We start from the raw sequence: 16648 nt of genomic DNA on the forward strand, positions 1-16648 counted from the left end.
GGTCAGATTAGATGTCAGTTTTCAAAGAGCGACTGTCTCATTTCTGTGTCTGTCTTGTGTTTTGCTGTTTCCCTTCCCACAGAAAAAGAGCAAGAACCCAAGCTGACATGTGAATACTGTGGCTGGGTCGACTTCGCCTACACGTTCAAAGGCTCTAAAAGATTCTGCTCCATGGTTTGTGCAAAGAGGCAAGTCACCTTTTGTTTAAATGAGAAGAAATATAAAACCAAATAGTTTTCCCACCAGTTATACTATGTGAAAAAGGAAAAGCTCTAATAATGGCCCTTTCTGGACAGGTACAATGTGGGCTGTACGAAGAGGATAGGCCTTTTCCGTCCAGAGAGGAGTAAACCAACAAATCGCTGGCGTAAAAGATCTCAGGGCCGCTCCAGTATCGAAGCTAAGAAGCAGGTACAGAAACACACACAACTTCCTCATCAGAATTTCACCTCCCATCAGATACTGCTTCCACTGCACATTTTATGCCCTGCACTTCATGCCTCATGCTTTTTAACGAACTTCATTTGTGTCAGTGCCTGATTATCTCCCTGTCTTTAAAGGGTCATTAAGCACTCTATGATCTTTGTCAAAGTTTATTGGTGACCAGTATGACTGATGGATTATAGAGATTTTCTGCCTTCTGCACAAGTTATATAGACATCAAAAGCAACTGGAATTGCTGTTTTTGGTTTGTTTGTTTTTTTTTTTTTTTTTTTGAGACATTGACTTAGTACTTGTAGATATCCTGTGACCGGACTTAGCATCTTTTCTCCTCCCTTGAAATGCTGAAACTTAGTGACACAATAAATAAATACATTTTTACAATAGAGACAAGTAGTTTAGATAATGAAAGCAGAAATTCTACAGAAATGCCACACTGACTATATTACAATATGTTTTTTTGGCTTGAGAGCAATCCATTTAGGCCAAAATGCTTTGTTATATAATGCCTCGAGGGTTGGGTCTTGAACCTCCAGAGGGCGGTGCTTTTGTTTCATGTTTGGACCAGGAAGTGAGTTTTATAATCCAGAGGGTTCAGCACCTGACACAGTAATTGTCCCTGCAGGTATATTATACTCATTTGAAGCTATTGTACTGTATAAATCTTACTTAATGCCCCTTTAATCTTTGCCGGGACATTGTATTAGACACAGCAGTGTTTTACTGATGAGCCATTCATTTCTCAAATGCTGAGCCTTGACGTCAACCCCGACTGTTTTCCTTTGCAGAAGCTATCCCCCTCACCGCAGCAGACTCAGGGCGGTTCTGTATCCTCACCGCATCCCTCACAGCCCAGTCAGGAGGAGTCCAGCCCCTGTTCGGACATGTCCAGCTACGAGGAGCCGCCGTCTCCCCTGTCAGCTGCCAGCTCAGGACCCCTGGCTCCTGCTCCGGCCCCAGCTCAGGTCCCCGTCCACCGGCATCCGAGCAGGGCCTCGGACCAGGAGGGCTGCGCTGGGAGAGATGTACCTTCGCTCTGTCAGCACTTCTTACCCAATGACCCCACCAAGTGGAATGTGGAAGAAGTTTATGAGTTCATCCGTTCACTGCCAGGTCAGCGGAGTAAACACAGACCCCTGTTTGTTTAGGAAACACACTCCTAAAGCATTACACACACACACTCTTTAACTTGATGAATCCTGTTTTACGTGTGACTAACTGCAGCTTGTACTTCTTCCTCTGCTGTTCATGCAGGTTGTCAGGAGATAGCAGACGAGTTTCGCTCTCAGGAGATTGATGGACAGGCCTTGCTCCTGTTAAAGGAGGACCACCTCATGAGCACCATGAACATTAAACTGGGACCTGCACTCAAGATCTTCGCACGCATCAACATGCTCAAAGACTCTTAGCAGGAAAGTGTGTTGTGCACACCTGCATTGATCTTAGTGCGTCTGTATTTGTGTGTGTGTGTGTGTGTGTGGGCAAATGATGCGTCATTCTAGCACTGACAACAGACTGACTGCACTATGACCTCGCCTCGCCTTTGACAGAGAATCTCACTTAAGCTAGCACTCATATATTATACACATACAACCATGTAACCATGTAAACTTTGTCATCCGCAGGACTTTATTAGAGTTGCAGCTCGAGCACTTGGAAGCTGTTCCTCTGTGTTTATGCACTCACAAGGGTTAAGCAGTTATTTGCTAGTTAGAAACAATGTAGGCAGTGGACTGAAATGAAGCCACATTGACGTCCGTGCCAAATCCCAAAATGTTGATCATCACATTACATGAGTGATCATATTTGATTTACACCTGGCTTTAACACGCAGGCTGTATCTGAATATCTGATCTGGATAAGGAACAGCGCATGTTAACGCTCAGTGTAAATGCACCCCTGTTTGGCCACATTCGCAGCATCACTTTTTCCTTGACCTGAGACGTGCCGCGTTGTGTACCTATTTTGCATATTAAGAACTGATCAAAATGCGGGCAGATTTGAGATAACGAGCGCTCATTGATACCAGGTGTAGATGCAAAGGCCTTTTATCAAATGTCATTATCCAGATAACACATCTAGATTCGGATTCCATGATAATAGCAGATTTGATGGGGTCTCGGATTTGGTCAGAGGAAAAAAAGCTTAAGGGAGAAACGGTGAAAAAAACAAAGTTGAAAGAAGTGGTAGTGCCAGAGTGCACTACCTGTTCAGTTGTGCATAGGCTGGGTCATACTGCAGCACAGTCGTTACTGAAATGAAGCATTAAGACAAACATGAGTGAAGTCTGAATTTATTATTATATTATTAGAGATGTTTTTTGTACAGTTTTGTTAGCGTGTGAATGAAAGAGAAGTGGCTGTTGTGTGTGGCTGGGAACAGAAGATTGCATTCATTAATTTGCTCATTTTCATTCCGTAGATGCTCCTAAGCCTTTTTCTCACCGCTCTCGAATACAAAGCTTGAATGCAGAGAAACTATTGAAGCAGCTTCTTTCGTGACATCGATTTCCCTTTCATGAGGAGCTCGCCACTTTTCTCCTGTAGATTTAAACTGCTTACAAATTATTTTTTGGCGCTTTTTCAAAATTATTTACTAAACTATGACATTGTCATTTCTTGTCTCAGTTTCATAGGAGGACACTACATTATCAGAGAAACAATTCGGTTATACTGCTCTTCGCACAGCCCTGCTTTTGGCACTTATTTTCCTTTTCGTTTGCTTTAATGTTACGAGGCACTCCACCTAAAGTGAGAGACAAGTTTATATGTACATACAGTAGCAGCTCAAGTGAGGAAAAAGACTGAGACTAGTGTGAAACTATCATTGTTTTAAGTTATCCTTGTTATTTTAAAACAGAAATTTAATGGTGTTCAATATTTTGAAATATGCAAATGTATAAATATGGCCTGGGAGTTGTTTTTTTTTTTTTTTTTTTCTTTTAAATGTTTTTCTTTTCTAATGAAAATATGATATCTATTTGTGTTTTGTGGCTGTGATGGAAGGTCATCTTTTTTAGATAAGGCTTTGTCAAATGCTTGTATTTATCAAAACAGTTTGTTACACAACATTTTTGCAATTATAATTAATTTGCAATACAGTTCTGTCTTTGGCCATTACTTTGTGTGTCAGTGTGAAAGGAAAAATCCATTTTAAATGTTTTAGGGACAATACTGCAGTTGACTGAGATTACATACTGTCATGCATCACATTGGTATGCTTTATTGTACTGTACATCTATTTTTATTGTGTTCACTATTCACACCTCAAACTTGTAGTACAGTATGTCTGTCTCAGCACCCTTTCAAAGGCATTTAAAGTTCCTGGTTTGTAGGAAGCCAACAATCCAAACCCCAAAAATAATCCGTTTACAATTATATGAAAGAGAGCAAAGCAGCACATTGTCAAATTTGTCTATCAAGATCCACTGTGTTTCCCATTTTTGTGTGAGAAATTACTGAAACAGCTTGTCATTGAAGTTTTGTGTTTGTAAACTAATCTCCAAGCAATTTCAGCACTAATAATTACCAAATAAGATCATCTTTATATATCCTTATGTAAATTAAAGTATCACAGCAGCAAAAGAAAGAACAAAAACCGATCTTTTTGTATATTTATTTTAAACAGCGTCACTTAAAGGAACAATAACGTTACAAAACAAGTGGTGTAGGGAGTATAGGAAAAACAAAAGCCGAAAAGAAAATAAATACATAAATGTAGAATTTAAAAAAAATAAATAAATAAGCATACCGAGTTACAAAATTATAAATGTATAAACATAAGTACAAGTCATCTGACAATGTTTCTTGAAAGAGGGGATGTCTTCAGAGCTTTTTTTATTTTTAGAGATTTTACAGACAGAATTGTAGAAAGAGTGAAACTGATGCATAAGTGTAGTTAAGGGGAGCATCTACAAAGGATACAAAAAATGTAAATGGTACATAAATAATATCTATAAAAGTGTGTTGTTCAAAAATACATTAGTTGTATTTGTTTAAGGAATTTAGAGTGTATTCTACAAATGTGTTTGTGGCCACTGTTTATCCTCTGTACAGCAGTTTTATCTCAGTCCCTTCTCGAAGTTCCTGGTTTATAGGAAACAGGACACGTCCAGCTGTATGTCTCAAACAATGGACCATTTATACAACACACCGGCCGCTTTCCATTTTGTTTCCACTGAACTACAATGGAGCTGCACACAATGAACAGGTACGGTGAGTTTCCTTTCAAACGCTGTGACACCCTGCGCAGTTTGTAGCTGTTAAGAGAGGGGCAGAAACATACAGTACTGACACGCCCACTGTTTTGATTTGATAACGGACCAAACCAAATGAAGCCGTCGTCTTTTTCTGTATTTAGTAAGAAATGAATAAAAGTCAACCATGTAACACAATTATATCCATATTTTGTATCACGATACAATCACAGGTTTAGATCATGTGTTAAAACGATTTTTAAAAAAGTTTGTCATTTTTAACCCCCCCATAACTTAATTACAGTGGTTTAGCCCAGATTTAAACTTGACCGTTGATGTTGTTGCTGTATGTGGCTTTTAAACGGCAGGTAGATCAACTATTACCATCATACATGTTGTGCTTCCGTCTGCAAAGTTTAATTTTTCATCTTTCGAAGTCTTAATAAATTCACCAGGTAAGTTAGCCTCTAAAAAAAAGTGTTTTATTGTCGTTACAGTGCAATTTTACGCTGCTTGTATTTAGTTTTTTATCATGGTGACTTACATATTTTAAATTAGAAGCTTTTAGCTAGCTAACTATAACTAACGTTAATGTTATGTATGACGTTTGCTTTTTTCCAGTGGTGGAAAGTAACTACATTTACTCATTAACGTTACTGTACTTAAGTGGCGTTACAATTTTGAGGTATTTGTACTTTACTGTTTTCCATTTTCTGCAACTTTATACTTATACTCCACCATACTACAGAGGCAAATATTGTACCTTTTACTCCCATACATTTATTTGATAACTTGTGTTAGTTAATATTCAGATGAATAATACAAAATATAGTCACACACTTTCTGATGTACTTTTACATTTTCAAACGCATTTTCAAACATTTTAAACGCAGGACTTTTACTTGAAACAGAGTATTTCTACACTGGTATTGTTACTTTTACTTCAGTAAAATATCTGTGTACTTCTTCCACCACAGTTTTTTTTATTTTTTTATTATTTTTTTTTATTATACTGTAAAATTACATTGTAAGGGCCATGACAGTACATTTGATTAGTTATATTATTAGGGCTGCAACTAACAACAATTTTCATTGTCAGTCTGCCATTATTTTCTCGATTAATCGTTTCCTCTAAAAATTGCCAGAAAAAATGTGGAAAATGCCTGTTATAATTTCCCACAGCCTAATGAGATGTAGTCAGATTTCTTGTTTTATTTGACCAACAGTCCAAAACCCAAAGATATTCACTTTACTATCGTTATATGACAAAGAAAGGCAGCAAATCTTCACATTTGAAAAGCTTGAACTGTCGGCTGAGTAATTGATTAATCGGCTAATAATTGCAGCTCTTAATATTTTTATTGTACACATTGCTATACCAAGAAACAAAATAACCAGTTTTACCAAGCTCTGTTGAGTTTATTAGTTACTGAGTAATTTAAATGTCTAGACTGTTGCTGAAATGCCAAATCAAAGAGACGAGGCCGCTGATGACTCCCCTGCTGACCTTCCCTGTCTGGAAAAACTTGACTCTCCTACGGGTATGAAGCTTTATTACGGCAGTTATTGTTTTCAGGCACGTTCAGGGACCATTAGTAATTGAATTATTACCACCATGGCAGTTTTAATTATCTGTGGGTGTGTGTGTCCTGTCTGTGGTGTCAGGGAGCCCACCCACTGCCTCATTATCCAGTCTGATGGAGCTGGGAAATTGTGTTTCCAATCTGAGCCTCGCACATGAGATAGTGGTGAACCGAGACTTCTGCTTCAAACCCAAGAGCCTTCCTACAGACAGGCAAGAAAGACAATCCACTACAGCTAAAGTGACCTTGTTTATTCTTATTTCCAAAATTAATTGAGAGTTTAGTCTCCTCTGAGCTGTTTCTTCCCCCGCTGTAGCCTGGAGGGCAGAGTGACTGAGATTGTTCACCGGGCGTTTTGGGACAATCTTCAAGAGCAGCTGAACAGTGATCCTCCAAACTACAGCCATGCTGTCGTTCTGCTCCAGGAGGTCAAGACTGTAAGTGTGTATGGCATCAAATCAGAGGCATTAGTAGCAGAGGAAGATGAGGGTCTACTGAGACCTCGGACTCCATTCATTCTCATATGCTCTGAAGTTCAATCCAGAGTGTATACAGTATGGACAAACAACACATAAACATGAACACATGGCCAACCTTGAGTGTGTGATGTCAGACTTCATTAGCACTATCTGCTATTAACAGGAAAATAAGTATAAAATAAAAATTAAGTTTGTAATAATAAAATATATAGGTGAAAAAACTGTAATCAAAATATTAATAGAAATCAAAATATTTTGATTTCTGAATAATCTTTTCATACTTATATACAGCATGAAAAACCACGATATCGATATTGCAAAGGTAGTGATGTGAAACTTTCAATTGGTGTTGTGACTTATGATCATTTTCATTATTGATTAAAGGAATAGTTTGCCATTTTGGGGAATATGTTTATTGGCTTTCTGGCAGAGAGTTACATCAGAAGATTGATATGAAGATAGAGACATCAACAGGTTAGCTTAGCTTAGCATAACGACTGGAAACAGGGGGAAACACCTAGCCTGGCTCTGTCCAAAGGTAACAAAATACACCTACCAGCACCTCTAAAGCTTCCTAATTAGCACATTACATCTCGTGTGTTTAATCCGTACAAAAACCAGTGTAAAAATGTGTAAAAGTGTAAAAAATGACATGCAGTGGTGTTACGGGGGTCATGTGCCAAACTATTTTTTGGCCAGGCACAGTCACTTCCTGGAGTCTCCACTGGTTGCCTGGCGACATCATAGTGACAACAAGATTCCAGCGGTATCAATCTCACATCTCATCTAACACTTGGCAAGAAAGCGAATAAGTGTATTTCCCAAAATGTCAAACTATCGTTTAGAGTCCGGCCGACGCTGGGTTTTTGAGGCCAATACCGATATTTGAGTTTTAAAAAAATCAGATCAACATTTTTTTGTACTTATCAGCTAACACGTACATCAATACCAAAATATGTTTATGCTAAAATGGCCAATAATATCGGCCTGTTGATTTATCAGTTGAGCTCTACTAGGGATTGTGTTTTCAATTAATCGATGAATTGTTTTTTGTCCTGATATCACTATGGATTATATTATTAGATTGAGCAGCTATATAATATCTGTTTGTATGTGTAGAGGAAAAGAATGGACACATGCTCTAAACCACATGAACCTTTAAGGATTAACTGAAATTTTCTGTATGTAAACTACACTAAAGGCATCCTCATATTTCCTGTTAGATGCTTCAGTCCCTGCTGCTGCCCGGTCACGTCAGACTCAGATCTCAGCTGGACGAGGTGCTGGACATGGAGCTGATCCAGCAGGAGGTCGATCATGGAGCTCTGGATCTCCACAGACTGGCAGGATACATCATCGACACCATGGCATCTTTATGTGCACCTGTGCGTGACCCAGAGGTCAGGGCACTGAGGGACCTCAAGGATCCTGTGGAGCTCCTGAGGTGAGGGGCATGTTAACACTACCTTTCCACACAAAGCTTGTCTCTACTAAGTTATTTGCCCCGTTTTTACACGGTCCAGGGTCTGTAGCCACATCACAGCTAAACCACATTATTACATCAGATCTCAGTTTTAGGCTTTCACTTAATTTAAAGTGGTCTGTATTAAGTTTACTGACATCTTGTTCACATTACTTCTCACTGTCATTTGGAGCCACCAGCAGGTTAAATATATTTTTGTTAGTGTGCCTGTGACTTTGATGTAGCCCCAGTTTTCCCACCATCAGTTTCTCTAAAAGATAATTAAACAGCGATGTTTGGAAAAACCCAGAAGGTCATTTAAAAACACTTACACAGAATCCTTAATGACTCTAAGTTGTGCACCTGGACTGGGTCGCACCAGCTATTCGTAAATCCTTCCCTAAGTTTGTGTGTTAAGTTGTTCCTAAGTTCTTAGTAACTACTTGATCGCTTCAAACTAGTGATTTACTAAATCAGGTTGCACCATTAAAACTTAAGGAATATCCAAGATACTGTAGCATCATGAGCTGTAATATAACTGAAAAATAACATTTTAGGAGGCCAAATGATATATTAAACTTAACTGCCAAGCCTCTGTAAATGTGGGTATGACTTTGCTTTATGCATTCATCTAGAAATCTGTATGTTAAGGTTGAGTGGGAAATATCCAATTAAGCTAACCTAACCAACAGTATTTGGTCATTTAGTCTACGTTTTTATCATAATGTTTTGTAGGTTTTTTGTGTAATGAAATTTAATGTCCTCTCAGTTTACATTATCATTAGACGGCAAGTGTCAGGTCAGATATTGTCAACAATATTACCATTTTTACTCGTCAGTCTAAAGGCGTCATATATTAGTATGCTAACGTTAGTTCTCTCAGTTTGCTAATTCAGTTAACAGTGTGTAACAGTTACATCTGGCAGATAGTAGGTGTAAATATTTAGTAACAACTAACCCCTGTGTAGTAACTTGTTTGTGTGGTGCAACCCCTTTTAATGTAGAGAAACTGATGGTTACCTCTGTAACTCGAATGTATGCTAATACATGAGCGGCACAAACTGGGGCTAACTTTGATGGAGAGGAAGTTGCAAGTAAATAGTATATATCAGACAATACAGAGAACATGTCAGCTTGTCTTCAGAAACTGTATGTCCATACCTCCTGTTACTTCGACTGAAAACTAAACGCAATGGTGCTTTTGCTCCTCGACTTCTGCAAAAACTTGAGAAGCTAAATTAGTTCACATCTTTAAAAAGCATCTTAAAACCCATTTGTTTTCTTTGGACATGTTATTGATTTTATTAAAAGTCATTAAATACATTTTTGTCAAATCAATTATACATGTATTTTTTTGGATATTGTCTTCTCCGTCCCTTTCATTCTTCTTCCTGTAAAGCACTTCCTCTGTTTTTGAAAAGTGCTATATTACTAAAGTTTGCTTGCTTGCATATGTATCCCCCTGCCCTTCCCTCAGGGAGATCTTCCACATCTTGGGCCTGATGAAGACCGACATGGTTAACTTCACCCTCCAGAGCCTGAGGCCTCACCTCCTGCAGCAAGCCATGCAGTACGAGAGGGCCAAATTCCAGCAGATTCTGGACAAGCAGCCAGGTGAGGAAGGGTATTTAAGTCTCTAGCCTGACTGCTACAGTGTGAGTGACAGATGATGAAGGTGACTTTGTGTCCGTAAAATGTCTGGTCATTGCTTATTTCACTTTTCAATTAAACAGATTTTGACCCTTGTCGCTCTAATGCACCGTCCTGCCATTTTTTAGCTTCTCATAGATTGGGTGAGGAGCTGGACAGCCAATCAGTGAACTCTATTCTGTCTAAGTACAGCTGGCTAATCAGTCGTTGGCAGAGTGACAGGGCCCTCGGCGCTGCCAGTCATGTTAGCTGTGATACTAAATATCCTTAATAGTCTTTTTTCCTCCTAAACATTAGTGTCCTCCAAAATACACTTTGTTAACAAATTAAATAATGTGGTTAATAAGACATTATTCTATATACCAGCAATATTTTAGCTTTTATAGCTTAGGTGTCAGTTTTTTTCTCATCTTGGTACAGACACTCTTAATTGATGCTGCTAGAGTGAGGCAAATGTGCTGCAAATACAGTGTAACTGGTTTTAGTCCCCACACTGTTCACTACTTTCTGTTGAAGAAAACGTGAATAACATCTAAGTTTATATCATTCAAAACACTTTGTGAATCCTCTGGTAATTCAGTGGCATTGCAGTAGATCTTAATCATGTGTAACTGTTGAGGTTTTTATTTATACATATGTTTACTGTTTTTCTTCAGCTTCTCTGGACAATACCAAAACTTGGCTTCAGTCAGCAGCGTCAGAAGAGGCGTCGGCCATCAGAGCTCATTTGGAGTCTCCTGGTCCTGACAGCCGAGGGCCCGTCAGCGCCACCGCTGTCCTCAACCGGGCCTACATGCGTCTGCTACACTGGGACCCGCAAGACCAGAAATATCCCGAGGTCAGTCACACTACACTTCTTCTTTCATTTGAATAATATTTTATTGATTATCAGGAAATATTCAGTCTCCCTACGCACTCCTCCTCACCCTGCTGCATGTTAAAGCATGTGACAACACATTAGAGCTTATGTAGCGTTGTAGAACAGCGGTTCTCTACCTTATTTGTCTAACGCGCCCACACAGTCCTGTCAGATTAACTCAAGTACCCCTTCACCAACACCACCCATCATGTTGTGCTGACACTATTAATAATATAAAAGTAGATATTGTGAGTTATGTTTTCATATAATTCAACCGGCAATATTTAGTTTGCATTTGTATTGCTACCACTTGAAGTGGCTGAAGCTGAATTCATACATTTATCCATTACTTTTAGCTAACATGTCCATTACTTTTAACTATCAATTTCAACCATTTATCCATTAGGCTACTTTTAGTATCTGTTTCAGCCGTTTATCCATTTCTTACTGGTTAGACCTCTCTCCTCGCTTGATAACTAGTTGTCACCACACACACTCAATTGCAACATAGCGTTTAGTGTTACAGCTGACTCAATATATGGATATTTTTATTTTAATCAAATCGGAATTTCTATTTTATTCCAATTAGTCGAGCTACTCTACAATCTTTCCACGTATCTCCTTGCAACTGCGAAAGTACCCCCTCTGGTACAAGTACCCCAGGCTGGGAATCACTGTTGTAGAATATCCAGATCTAGCTGTTTTCTTTGGAAAGTTCCCTGTGATTAACCATATGACACGTGACCCTGACCTGACCTGACCTCCTCACACAGACTGCGCTGATGGACCGAGCTCGCCTGGAGGCTCTGGGCCAGCGGCTCCAGATGCTGGTCCTGGAGGCTTCGGTGCTGCTCCTGACCAATGCTCACTGTGGGGGCGCGGTTTTCTCCCTGCAGGGGTTTGTAGGTAAACTCAGGCAGTCCGTCGCTGCCCTGCTGGAGGGCAGTCACACCAGGTAAGAGGAGGATTTGGTGATGCATGTACTGGCTGTCATGGAGAACAGGTATTGTATGAGAAGGAAACCAATGGAGGTGACAGGAGGCAACTAGCTTGTCAGAACGGATCCAGATAACCTCATTCTTTCCGTTCACGAGAAGCCCCGTCATGATTAGTGGATAAATGTGGAACAGCAGCTTGTGGTATTCAAGGCCTGCTAACACTCTGGTCCAAGCTGCAATAAAATGTAGCACAGGCGATTTCTCCCATAAGCACCTTTTATTAAAATGTCATTTTATTTAATCTAAACCTCTTTTGAGACCCTTATTTATTGACTTCCATGAGTCCCTTTGCTCAGCACTTCTTATAAATGGATAAATTCATAGGCCTGTGACCTGATACACATCTAATGAAGCCTGCTGGTAATTTGTCTAATGCTGATTTCTGGTGCTGCAGGGAAGCTGACCTGAAAGATGCGCTGCAGGGACTCGGGGAGACAGTGCTACAGCAGGTGACCGAAGCTCTGAGCAGCCAGGGAGGAGCAGCGCTGCCTCAGGACAGCCTGGATCTGCTGAAAGGACAAATATCTGAGCTGTGGAAGCACAACAATCCTGTCCGCACACTCATAGGTCAGGCTGAGCACAAGAGGGCCAGAAAATGATTAATTGAAGCACAAATGAGGGGGAAATGGTGTAAATCCACATATTAGATTTAAGTTTCCAAGTATTTATTGCTGGATTTCGGTGGTTGTTATGTTTATACTTAATTTGAGATGCAGTTTAAACAATTATTCTGACCTTTTAGGCTGATAAAAACAACCCCTTCAAAGCTATTACAAATACATTTTGATACAGAAATTGGAGTATGTTCTATTTAGTTTGGGGATACACCATTTTCACTTGACAGGAGAAACATGCTTTGCAACGAATGTTTATTTTTCTTATTGATTAATACAGCCATTATTTTAATTGACTGATGAATTATTTTGTGTAATCAATAGTGAAAAATACTCACAATTTACCAGAGACCATGGTGACATCACATTGTTTTTTTCTCTAACCAGCCCAAAAAATATTTAGTTTTCTATCATACATGACACAGAAAAGCTGCAAGTCTTCACATTTAAGGAGCTGGAACCAGAGGATGTTTGGCATTTTTGCTTGAAAATTTACACAAATTATTAAAAACACTGTATGTTCACATTTTAGACAACTTATTGCTGCATACTGTTGGTTGTAACAGCTAACCAAATCAGATAACCTCAGGCTGGTGGTTGTAATGTTTTCACTTAATTTAAGGTAGAAAATTCTGACTTTTTAGAGTGATTAAAAACCCTTCAAGGCTTATTCATAATACATTTCGATTAAGATATAGTAGTATATTTTAATCTGTAGAGAGCTGTTGGGGATGCATCATATTCACTCGACAGGCGTAACATGCATTATAATGTCATTAAGTTTGGGTTATCTGTCCACATGCATGTTTTTAAACTTGGATCTGTGCTGCTGCAGAGAGCTGACTTCTTTCCCCACTCTCTCCCTCATCCCTCTCTCGATCAAACACAGGAGAAAGGGTACGGGGCTTCCTCCAGGCCATGCTGCAGGCGGGCCCCGCTAAAAGGAGTCCAGAGCTGCCCGCTTCCCTCAGGCTGGTTAGTGCTGAACTAGCAGAGCTGGGGACGGCCTTTGGGCGAGTCATCCACTTCAACCGAACGGTCTTTGGTCCCTTCTACGCACCCATCCTCAGGAAACTGCTGTTCCCACCAGGAGAGGCAGAGACCGGGGAGGACTCACGCTAGGCCGAGGGCGACCCAGACAACCTCTGGTGATCTTAACATAAGCTGCCATTTGGCATTGAATGTGTAGCTATAGTGTAAATACAGTGAATGAATGTTCAAGGGACTTTTTTCAGGTAAACAAAAAAGTCTGAATCAAAGCATGAGGCAGGTGCTGAATTATTATTGTATTAATGCATCTTAACCACTCATTTGAGTGCACAAAACATTAGAAAAATAGATTGTGTGACACAAAATGAGTAATAGTTGTTTACTTGGACAAATAGAGTAACAAATAGTTTGTAGTGTGTTAATGAGAAAACTCAGTATGAGTCATAACTAGAGACTGGTTGTGATTCTGAAATGTTTTAGAAAAGATCAGTTGCCTGGAAAACACATTTGTTGGTTTTCACTTAGTTTACTTTATTCTCAAGATAAACACCCTCAGGAAAAACATAAAGTACCAAAGATTATGCTAATAGTTTGTAAATACTTCAGTTTTAAAAATGTAGCTGGCTTCTGTTCTTATCTTCATGTTGACAGATGTTTATGTATAACTCACCAAAGACAGTGTGCACTTTTTTCTGAGTTTAGTTTAGTTTTAGTTTTATTTTTTTTGCAATTATAAACCAAAAATATACTCAGTGTTTCCCCTACAGTTGTTGGTATTAGTGTGTGTGTGGGGGGGGTATGGAACAGGTGCTTATTTTAGTAGTTTTATAGTTTATTACAATAACTAATTCTGTTCAGATGACTTTGGGTTGCGTTACATGTTACATAACTGAAACTGAGTCTGTAATCCATTTGCTTTGCAGGAGAAATGGTTTTCAGTTTATTTTTAAAGTACACCCTTCACATGCCAAATCTTCGTACGGTTGGAATATCAATGCAGTAGCCAGCTGCAAGCGACTATGAAAGTAACTGTGCTCGTAATGCTTGCACCGTGCGAGATTTGATGAATTGTTCCTACAGTTCCAGGAAGCCATTGTTTTCCATTCATTTCCATACAACATTAAAATTATTTATCAGACTCTTGCTTATGTTGTATAATACATCACAGTAAAAATGTGAGTTTATATTAACTTTTGTCTGTGTTACATTATTGTTGTGTTGTAATGCAGTTAAACCACCGATTGATAAGAACAGTTTGCACTGCAACCAAAAAATAATGTAATTTTGGCAATTTTGCAAATGAGATGTTTAGTGACTGTGATGGATTATGCAACATAAAGTTTCAAGAGTTACACTCCTCAAGCAAGAGTCAGCTAGCACATTTTCATATAGTACGGAAATAAATACACATCAATGGACACCTGGAATGCTAGCCAAAATACAAAAAAATTTCTAAAATGTATGATTTGCATTCATAAAACAGGCGGCTGACGATGAGTCACAGAGGTAAGCATTTTCAGATAAATGTTTGTTTATGAAAACCCATAAGGTCTTTTAACAACACTACCCACTGTTTTGAAGGTATTTCCAGACACCTCTAACCATATGAATAAAAACACATTTAGTCTCTTGCACCATAAAAAGATTTTTAACCTGTTTCCCAAACTGCAATTTGATTTGCTAATCCAGTTAGCCAGAAATATATCTCTCCTCATAGGCGCCTGAGCAAGTGGAGCAAATGCATCCCCATTATTCAAATAATTCACTTTGTCTTTTAAAAAAACAACAACAAAAAACTTATCATCATACAGTCCCCACAATCAGGTGATTATATTTAAGCAGCCTACATCAATGATCGTTTTCAGCAACTGACAAAATAAGTAATAATTTTAAAAAAATCACATTTTTGGACCACCCATTGGGTTGGTTCAGTCGAACCCGTCGCATCATTTGCCAAGCATGCTTAGGCTGTCAATCACTGTCCACTGACACAGGAGTGTGACTGTTTACAAAGGCGATAAACATGCCATTTAGCCTAACTGCGATAAAATAAAACATAGGAAAAGATAGGCTACCGTATGTTGAATGAACCTGCTTGGCCCACTAACTCCAGCCAAACTTTAAATTAGCTAAAAGTAGGATTGTAAAGTCACAGAAATGCTGAACCGATTTGCGATCGGATAGGATTCGGCTGTGGAGATGGGACATTCGCCAAGGAGCCAAATCGGGTCGAGTCGGCTCTTATAAGTGTAACGTGGTTATTAATATTTTGCATTAGCCCTGTTGATTTTATTATTTGGGATGTAATGGAGGGTAAACGCGCATAAACGCAGTTACCCACCTTTTTTATGAGTTTACCATTACCTAACATTGGACAGTTTCGCCCCACACAACAGCAGCAGAATAGTGTTTCCCAAACCTTTTATTAGAGCACGCACAACCCTGGCTGCATGTTTTCCATCCAACCCTGTTTCACCACAACTGGCTCAAATGGGATTTTATGAGCCATGCAGTTACATTCAACAAAGTAAGGAACACAATCTCATAATGTGTCATTATTATTCATCTAACTGTAAGATTGAGTAGGGCCTATACAAAATTGATTAGTTTATGTTTTGGAAATTATCCTCTATTGTTACCATAAGTCAGGTTAAGTGGTGAAGAAACGCAGGAAATTTGTTTTAAAAAAAAATTTTATGGGGGAAGACCCCCAGACCCACCGCCAATTATGTATCTGTCCAAGTTTGCTCCCCAATTTTAAAACATAACCAGGCGCCCATGTCTCCTACACTTAGTACGTCACAAATAAAAATACCAATGTGTTATTGTGCGCGAAAATATACTGTCATGGAAAGAAACATCATATCATAAACAAATATAACTTGTATAAAACGTTTTCTTGGTGTCGTACTAATCAAGTAAGGACCTTTGTCATTTCCTGCTACCATTTTGGTTTGGTTTAGGAGAGTCACAACTAGGGAAATGGGTTGAAAATCTTTTTTTTTATCATGCAACAAACCAAGTATTTTTTAAATCTAAATGGTAAGAAGAGTTTTTGAGGATTCTGAAAATACCATCAGCACAGCAATAAAAATCTGGGTTTTTCAAAGATCACCAGGCACTTTGGAAAATCGGATGCTTAGCTCTCTGACTTGACTGTAATGTAACAGTTGATAAGTACAAACTGGGGCTAATCGTTTGTTGAGATTAAAAGTCGCACCACCCACTAATCTCTGTAGCAGGGGAAACACTGATGGTATAATTGTACAATAATTATCATGTTGTTATATTTGTCACTTTAAATTTGAAACAGCTGGTGTAATGTTTCTTTCTGTGTTACTATTCAACCATAAAACAAAATCAAGGTTGACAACAGA

General features: G+C 38.9%; 2 protein-coding genes across 4 annotated transcripts in view; both read left to right on the forward strand.

Moving 5' to 3' along the window:
- The window catches only part of phc2b (polyhomeotic homolog 2b (Drosophila)), a 38530-nt gene extending 34989 nt beyond the window's left edge, over positions 1-3541 (forward strand). For both annotated transcript variants that reach the window (XM_044211632.1, XM_044211623.1), the window contains exons 12-15: positions 83-188; positions 297-411; positions 1230-1554; positions 1696-3541. In XM_044211632.1, coding sequence (XP_044067567.1) covers positions 83-188; positions 297-411; positions 1230-1554; positions 1696-1850 — 701 coding nt within the window. In that variant the 3' untranslated portion in view covers positions 1851-3541. The remainder of the gene's footprint in view (positions 1-82; positions 189-296; positions 412-1229; positions 1555-1695) is intronic.
- Positions 3542-4942: 1401 nt separating this feature from the next.
- Positions 4943-16648, forward strand: LOC122883332 (T-complex protein 11-like protein 1). 2 transcript variants are annotated; one of them, XM_044211862.1, is made up of 11 exons: positions 4985-5091; positions 5258-5321; positions 6087-6177; positions 6302-6431; positions 6536-6656; positions 7922-8142; positions 9638-9774; positions 10467-10648; positions 11443-11624; positions 12062-12234; positions 13171-16648. In XM_044211862.1, exons 3-11 carry the CDS (start codon positions 6099-6101, stop codon positions 13401-13403), a joined length of 1458 nt encoding a protein of 485 aa, XP_044067797.1. In that variant the 5' UTR covers positions 4985-5091; positions 5258-5321; positions 6087-6098; the 3' UTR covers positions 13404-16648. The 2 variants fall into 2 exon arrangements, with proteins under 2 accessions (XP_044067788.1, XP_044067797.1); XM_044211853.1 differs by lacking the exon at positions 5258-5321 and having other exon boundaries at positions 4943-5091.

This window comes from Siniperca chuatsi, linkage group LG2 (assembly GCF_020085105.1).
Source record: "Siniperca chuatsi isolate FFG_IHB_CAS linkage group LG2, ASM2008510v1, whole genome shotgun sequence".
Taxonomy (NCBI): domain Eukaryota; kingdom Metazoa; phylum Chordata; class Actinopteri; order Centrarchiformes; family Sinipercidae; genus Siniperca; species Siniperca chuatsi.

What these genes read in the sequence shown, in the direction of transcription:
- LOC122883332 (XM_044211853.1), top strand. Translation starts at nt 6,099, where the DNA reads ATGCCAAATCAAAGAGACGAGGCCGCTGATGACTCCCCTGCTGACCTT. An exon ending in AAAACTTGACTCTCCTACGG is followed by an intron (nt 6,178 to 6,301) that starts GTATGAAGCTTT and finishes CTGTGGTGTCAG; the next exon opens with GGAGCCCACCCACTGCCTCA. An exon ending in AAGAGCCTTCCTACAGACAG is followed by an intron (nt 6,432 to 6,535) that starts GCAAGAAAGACA and finishes CCCCCGCTGTAG; the next exon opens with CCTGGAGGGCAGAGTGACTG.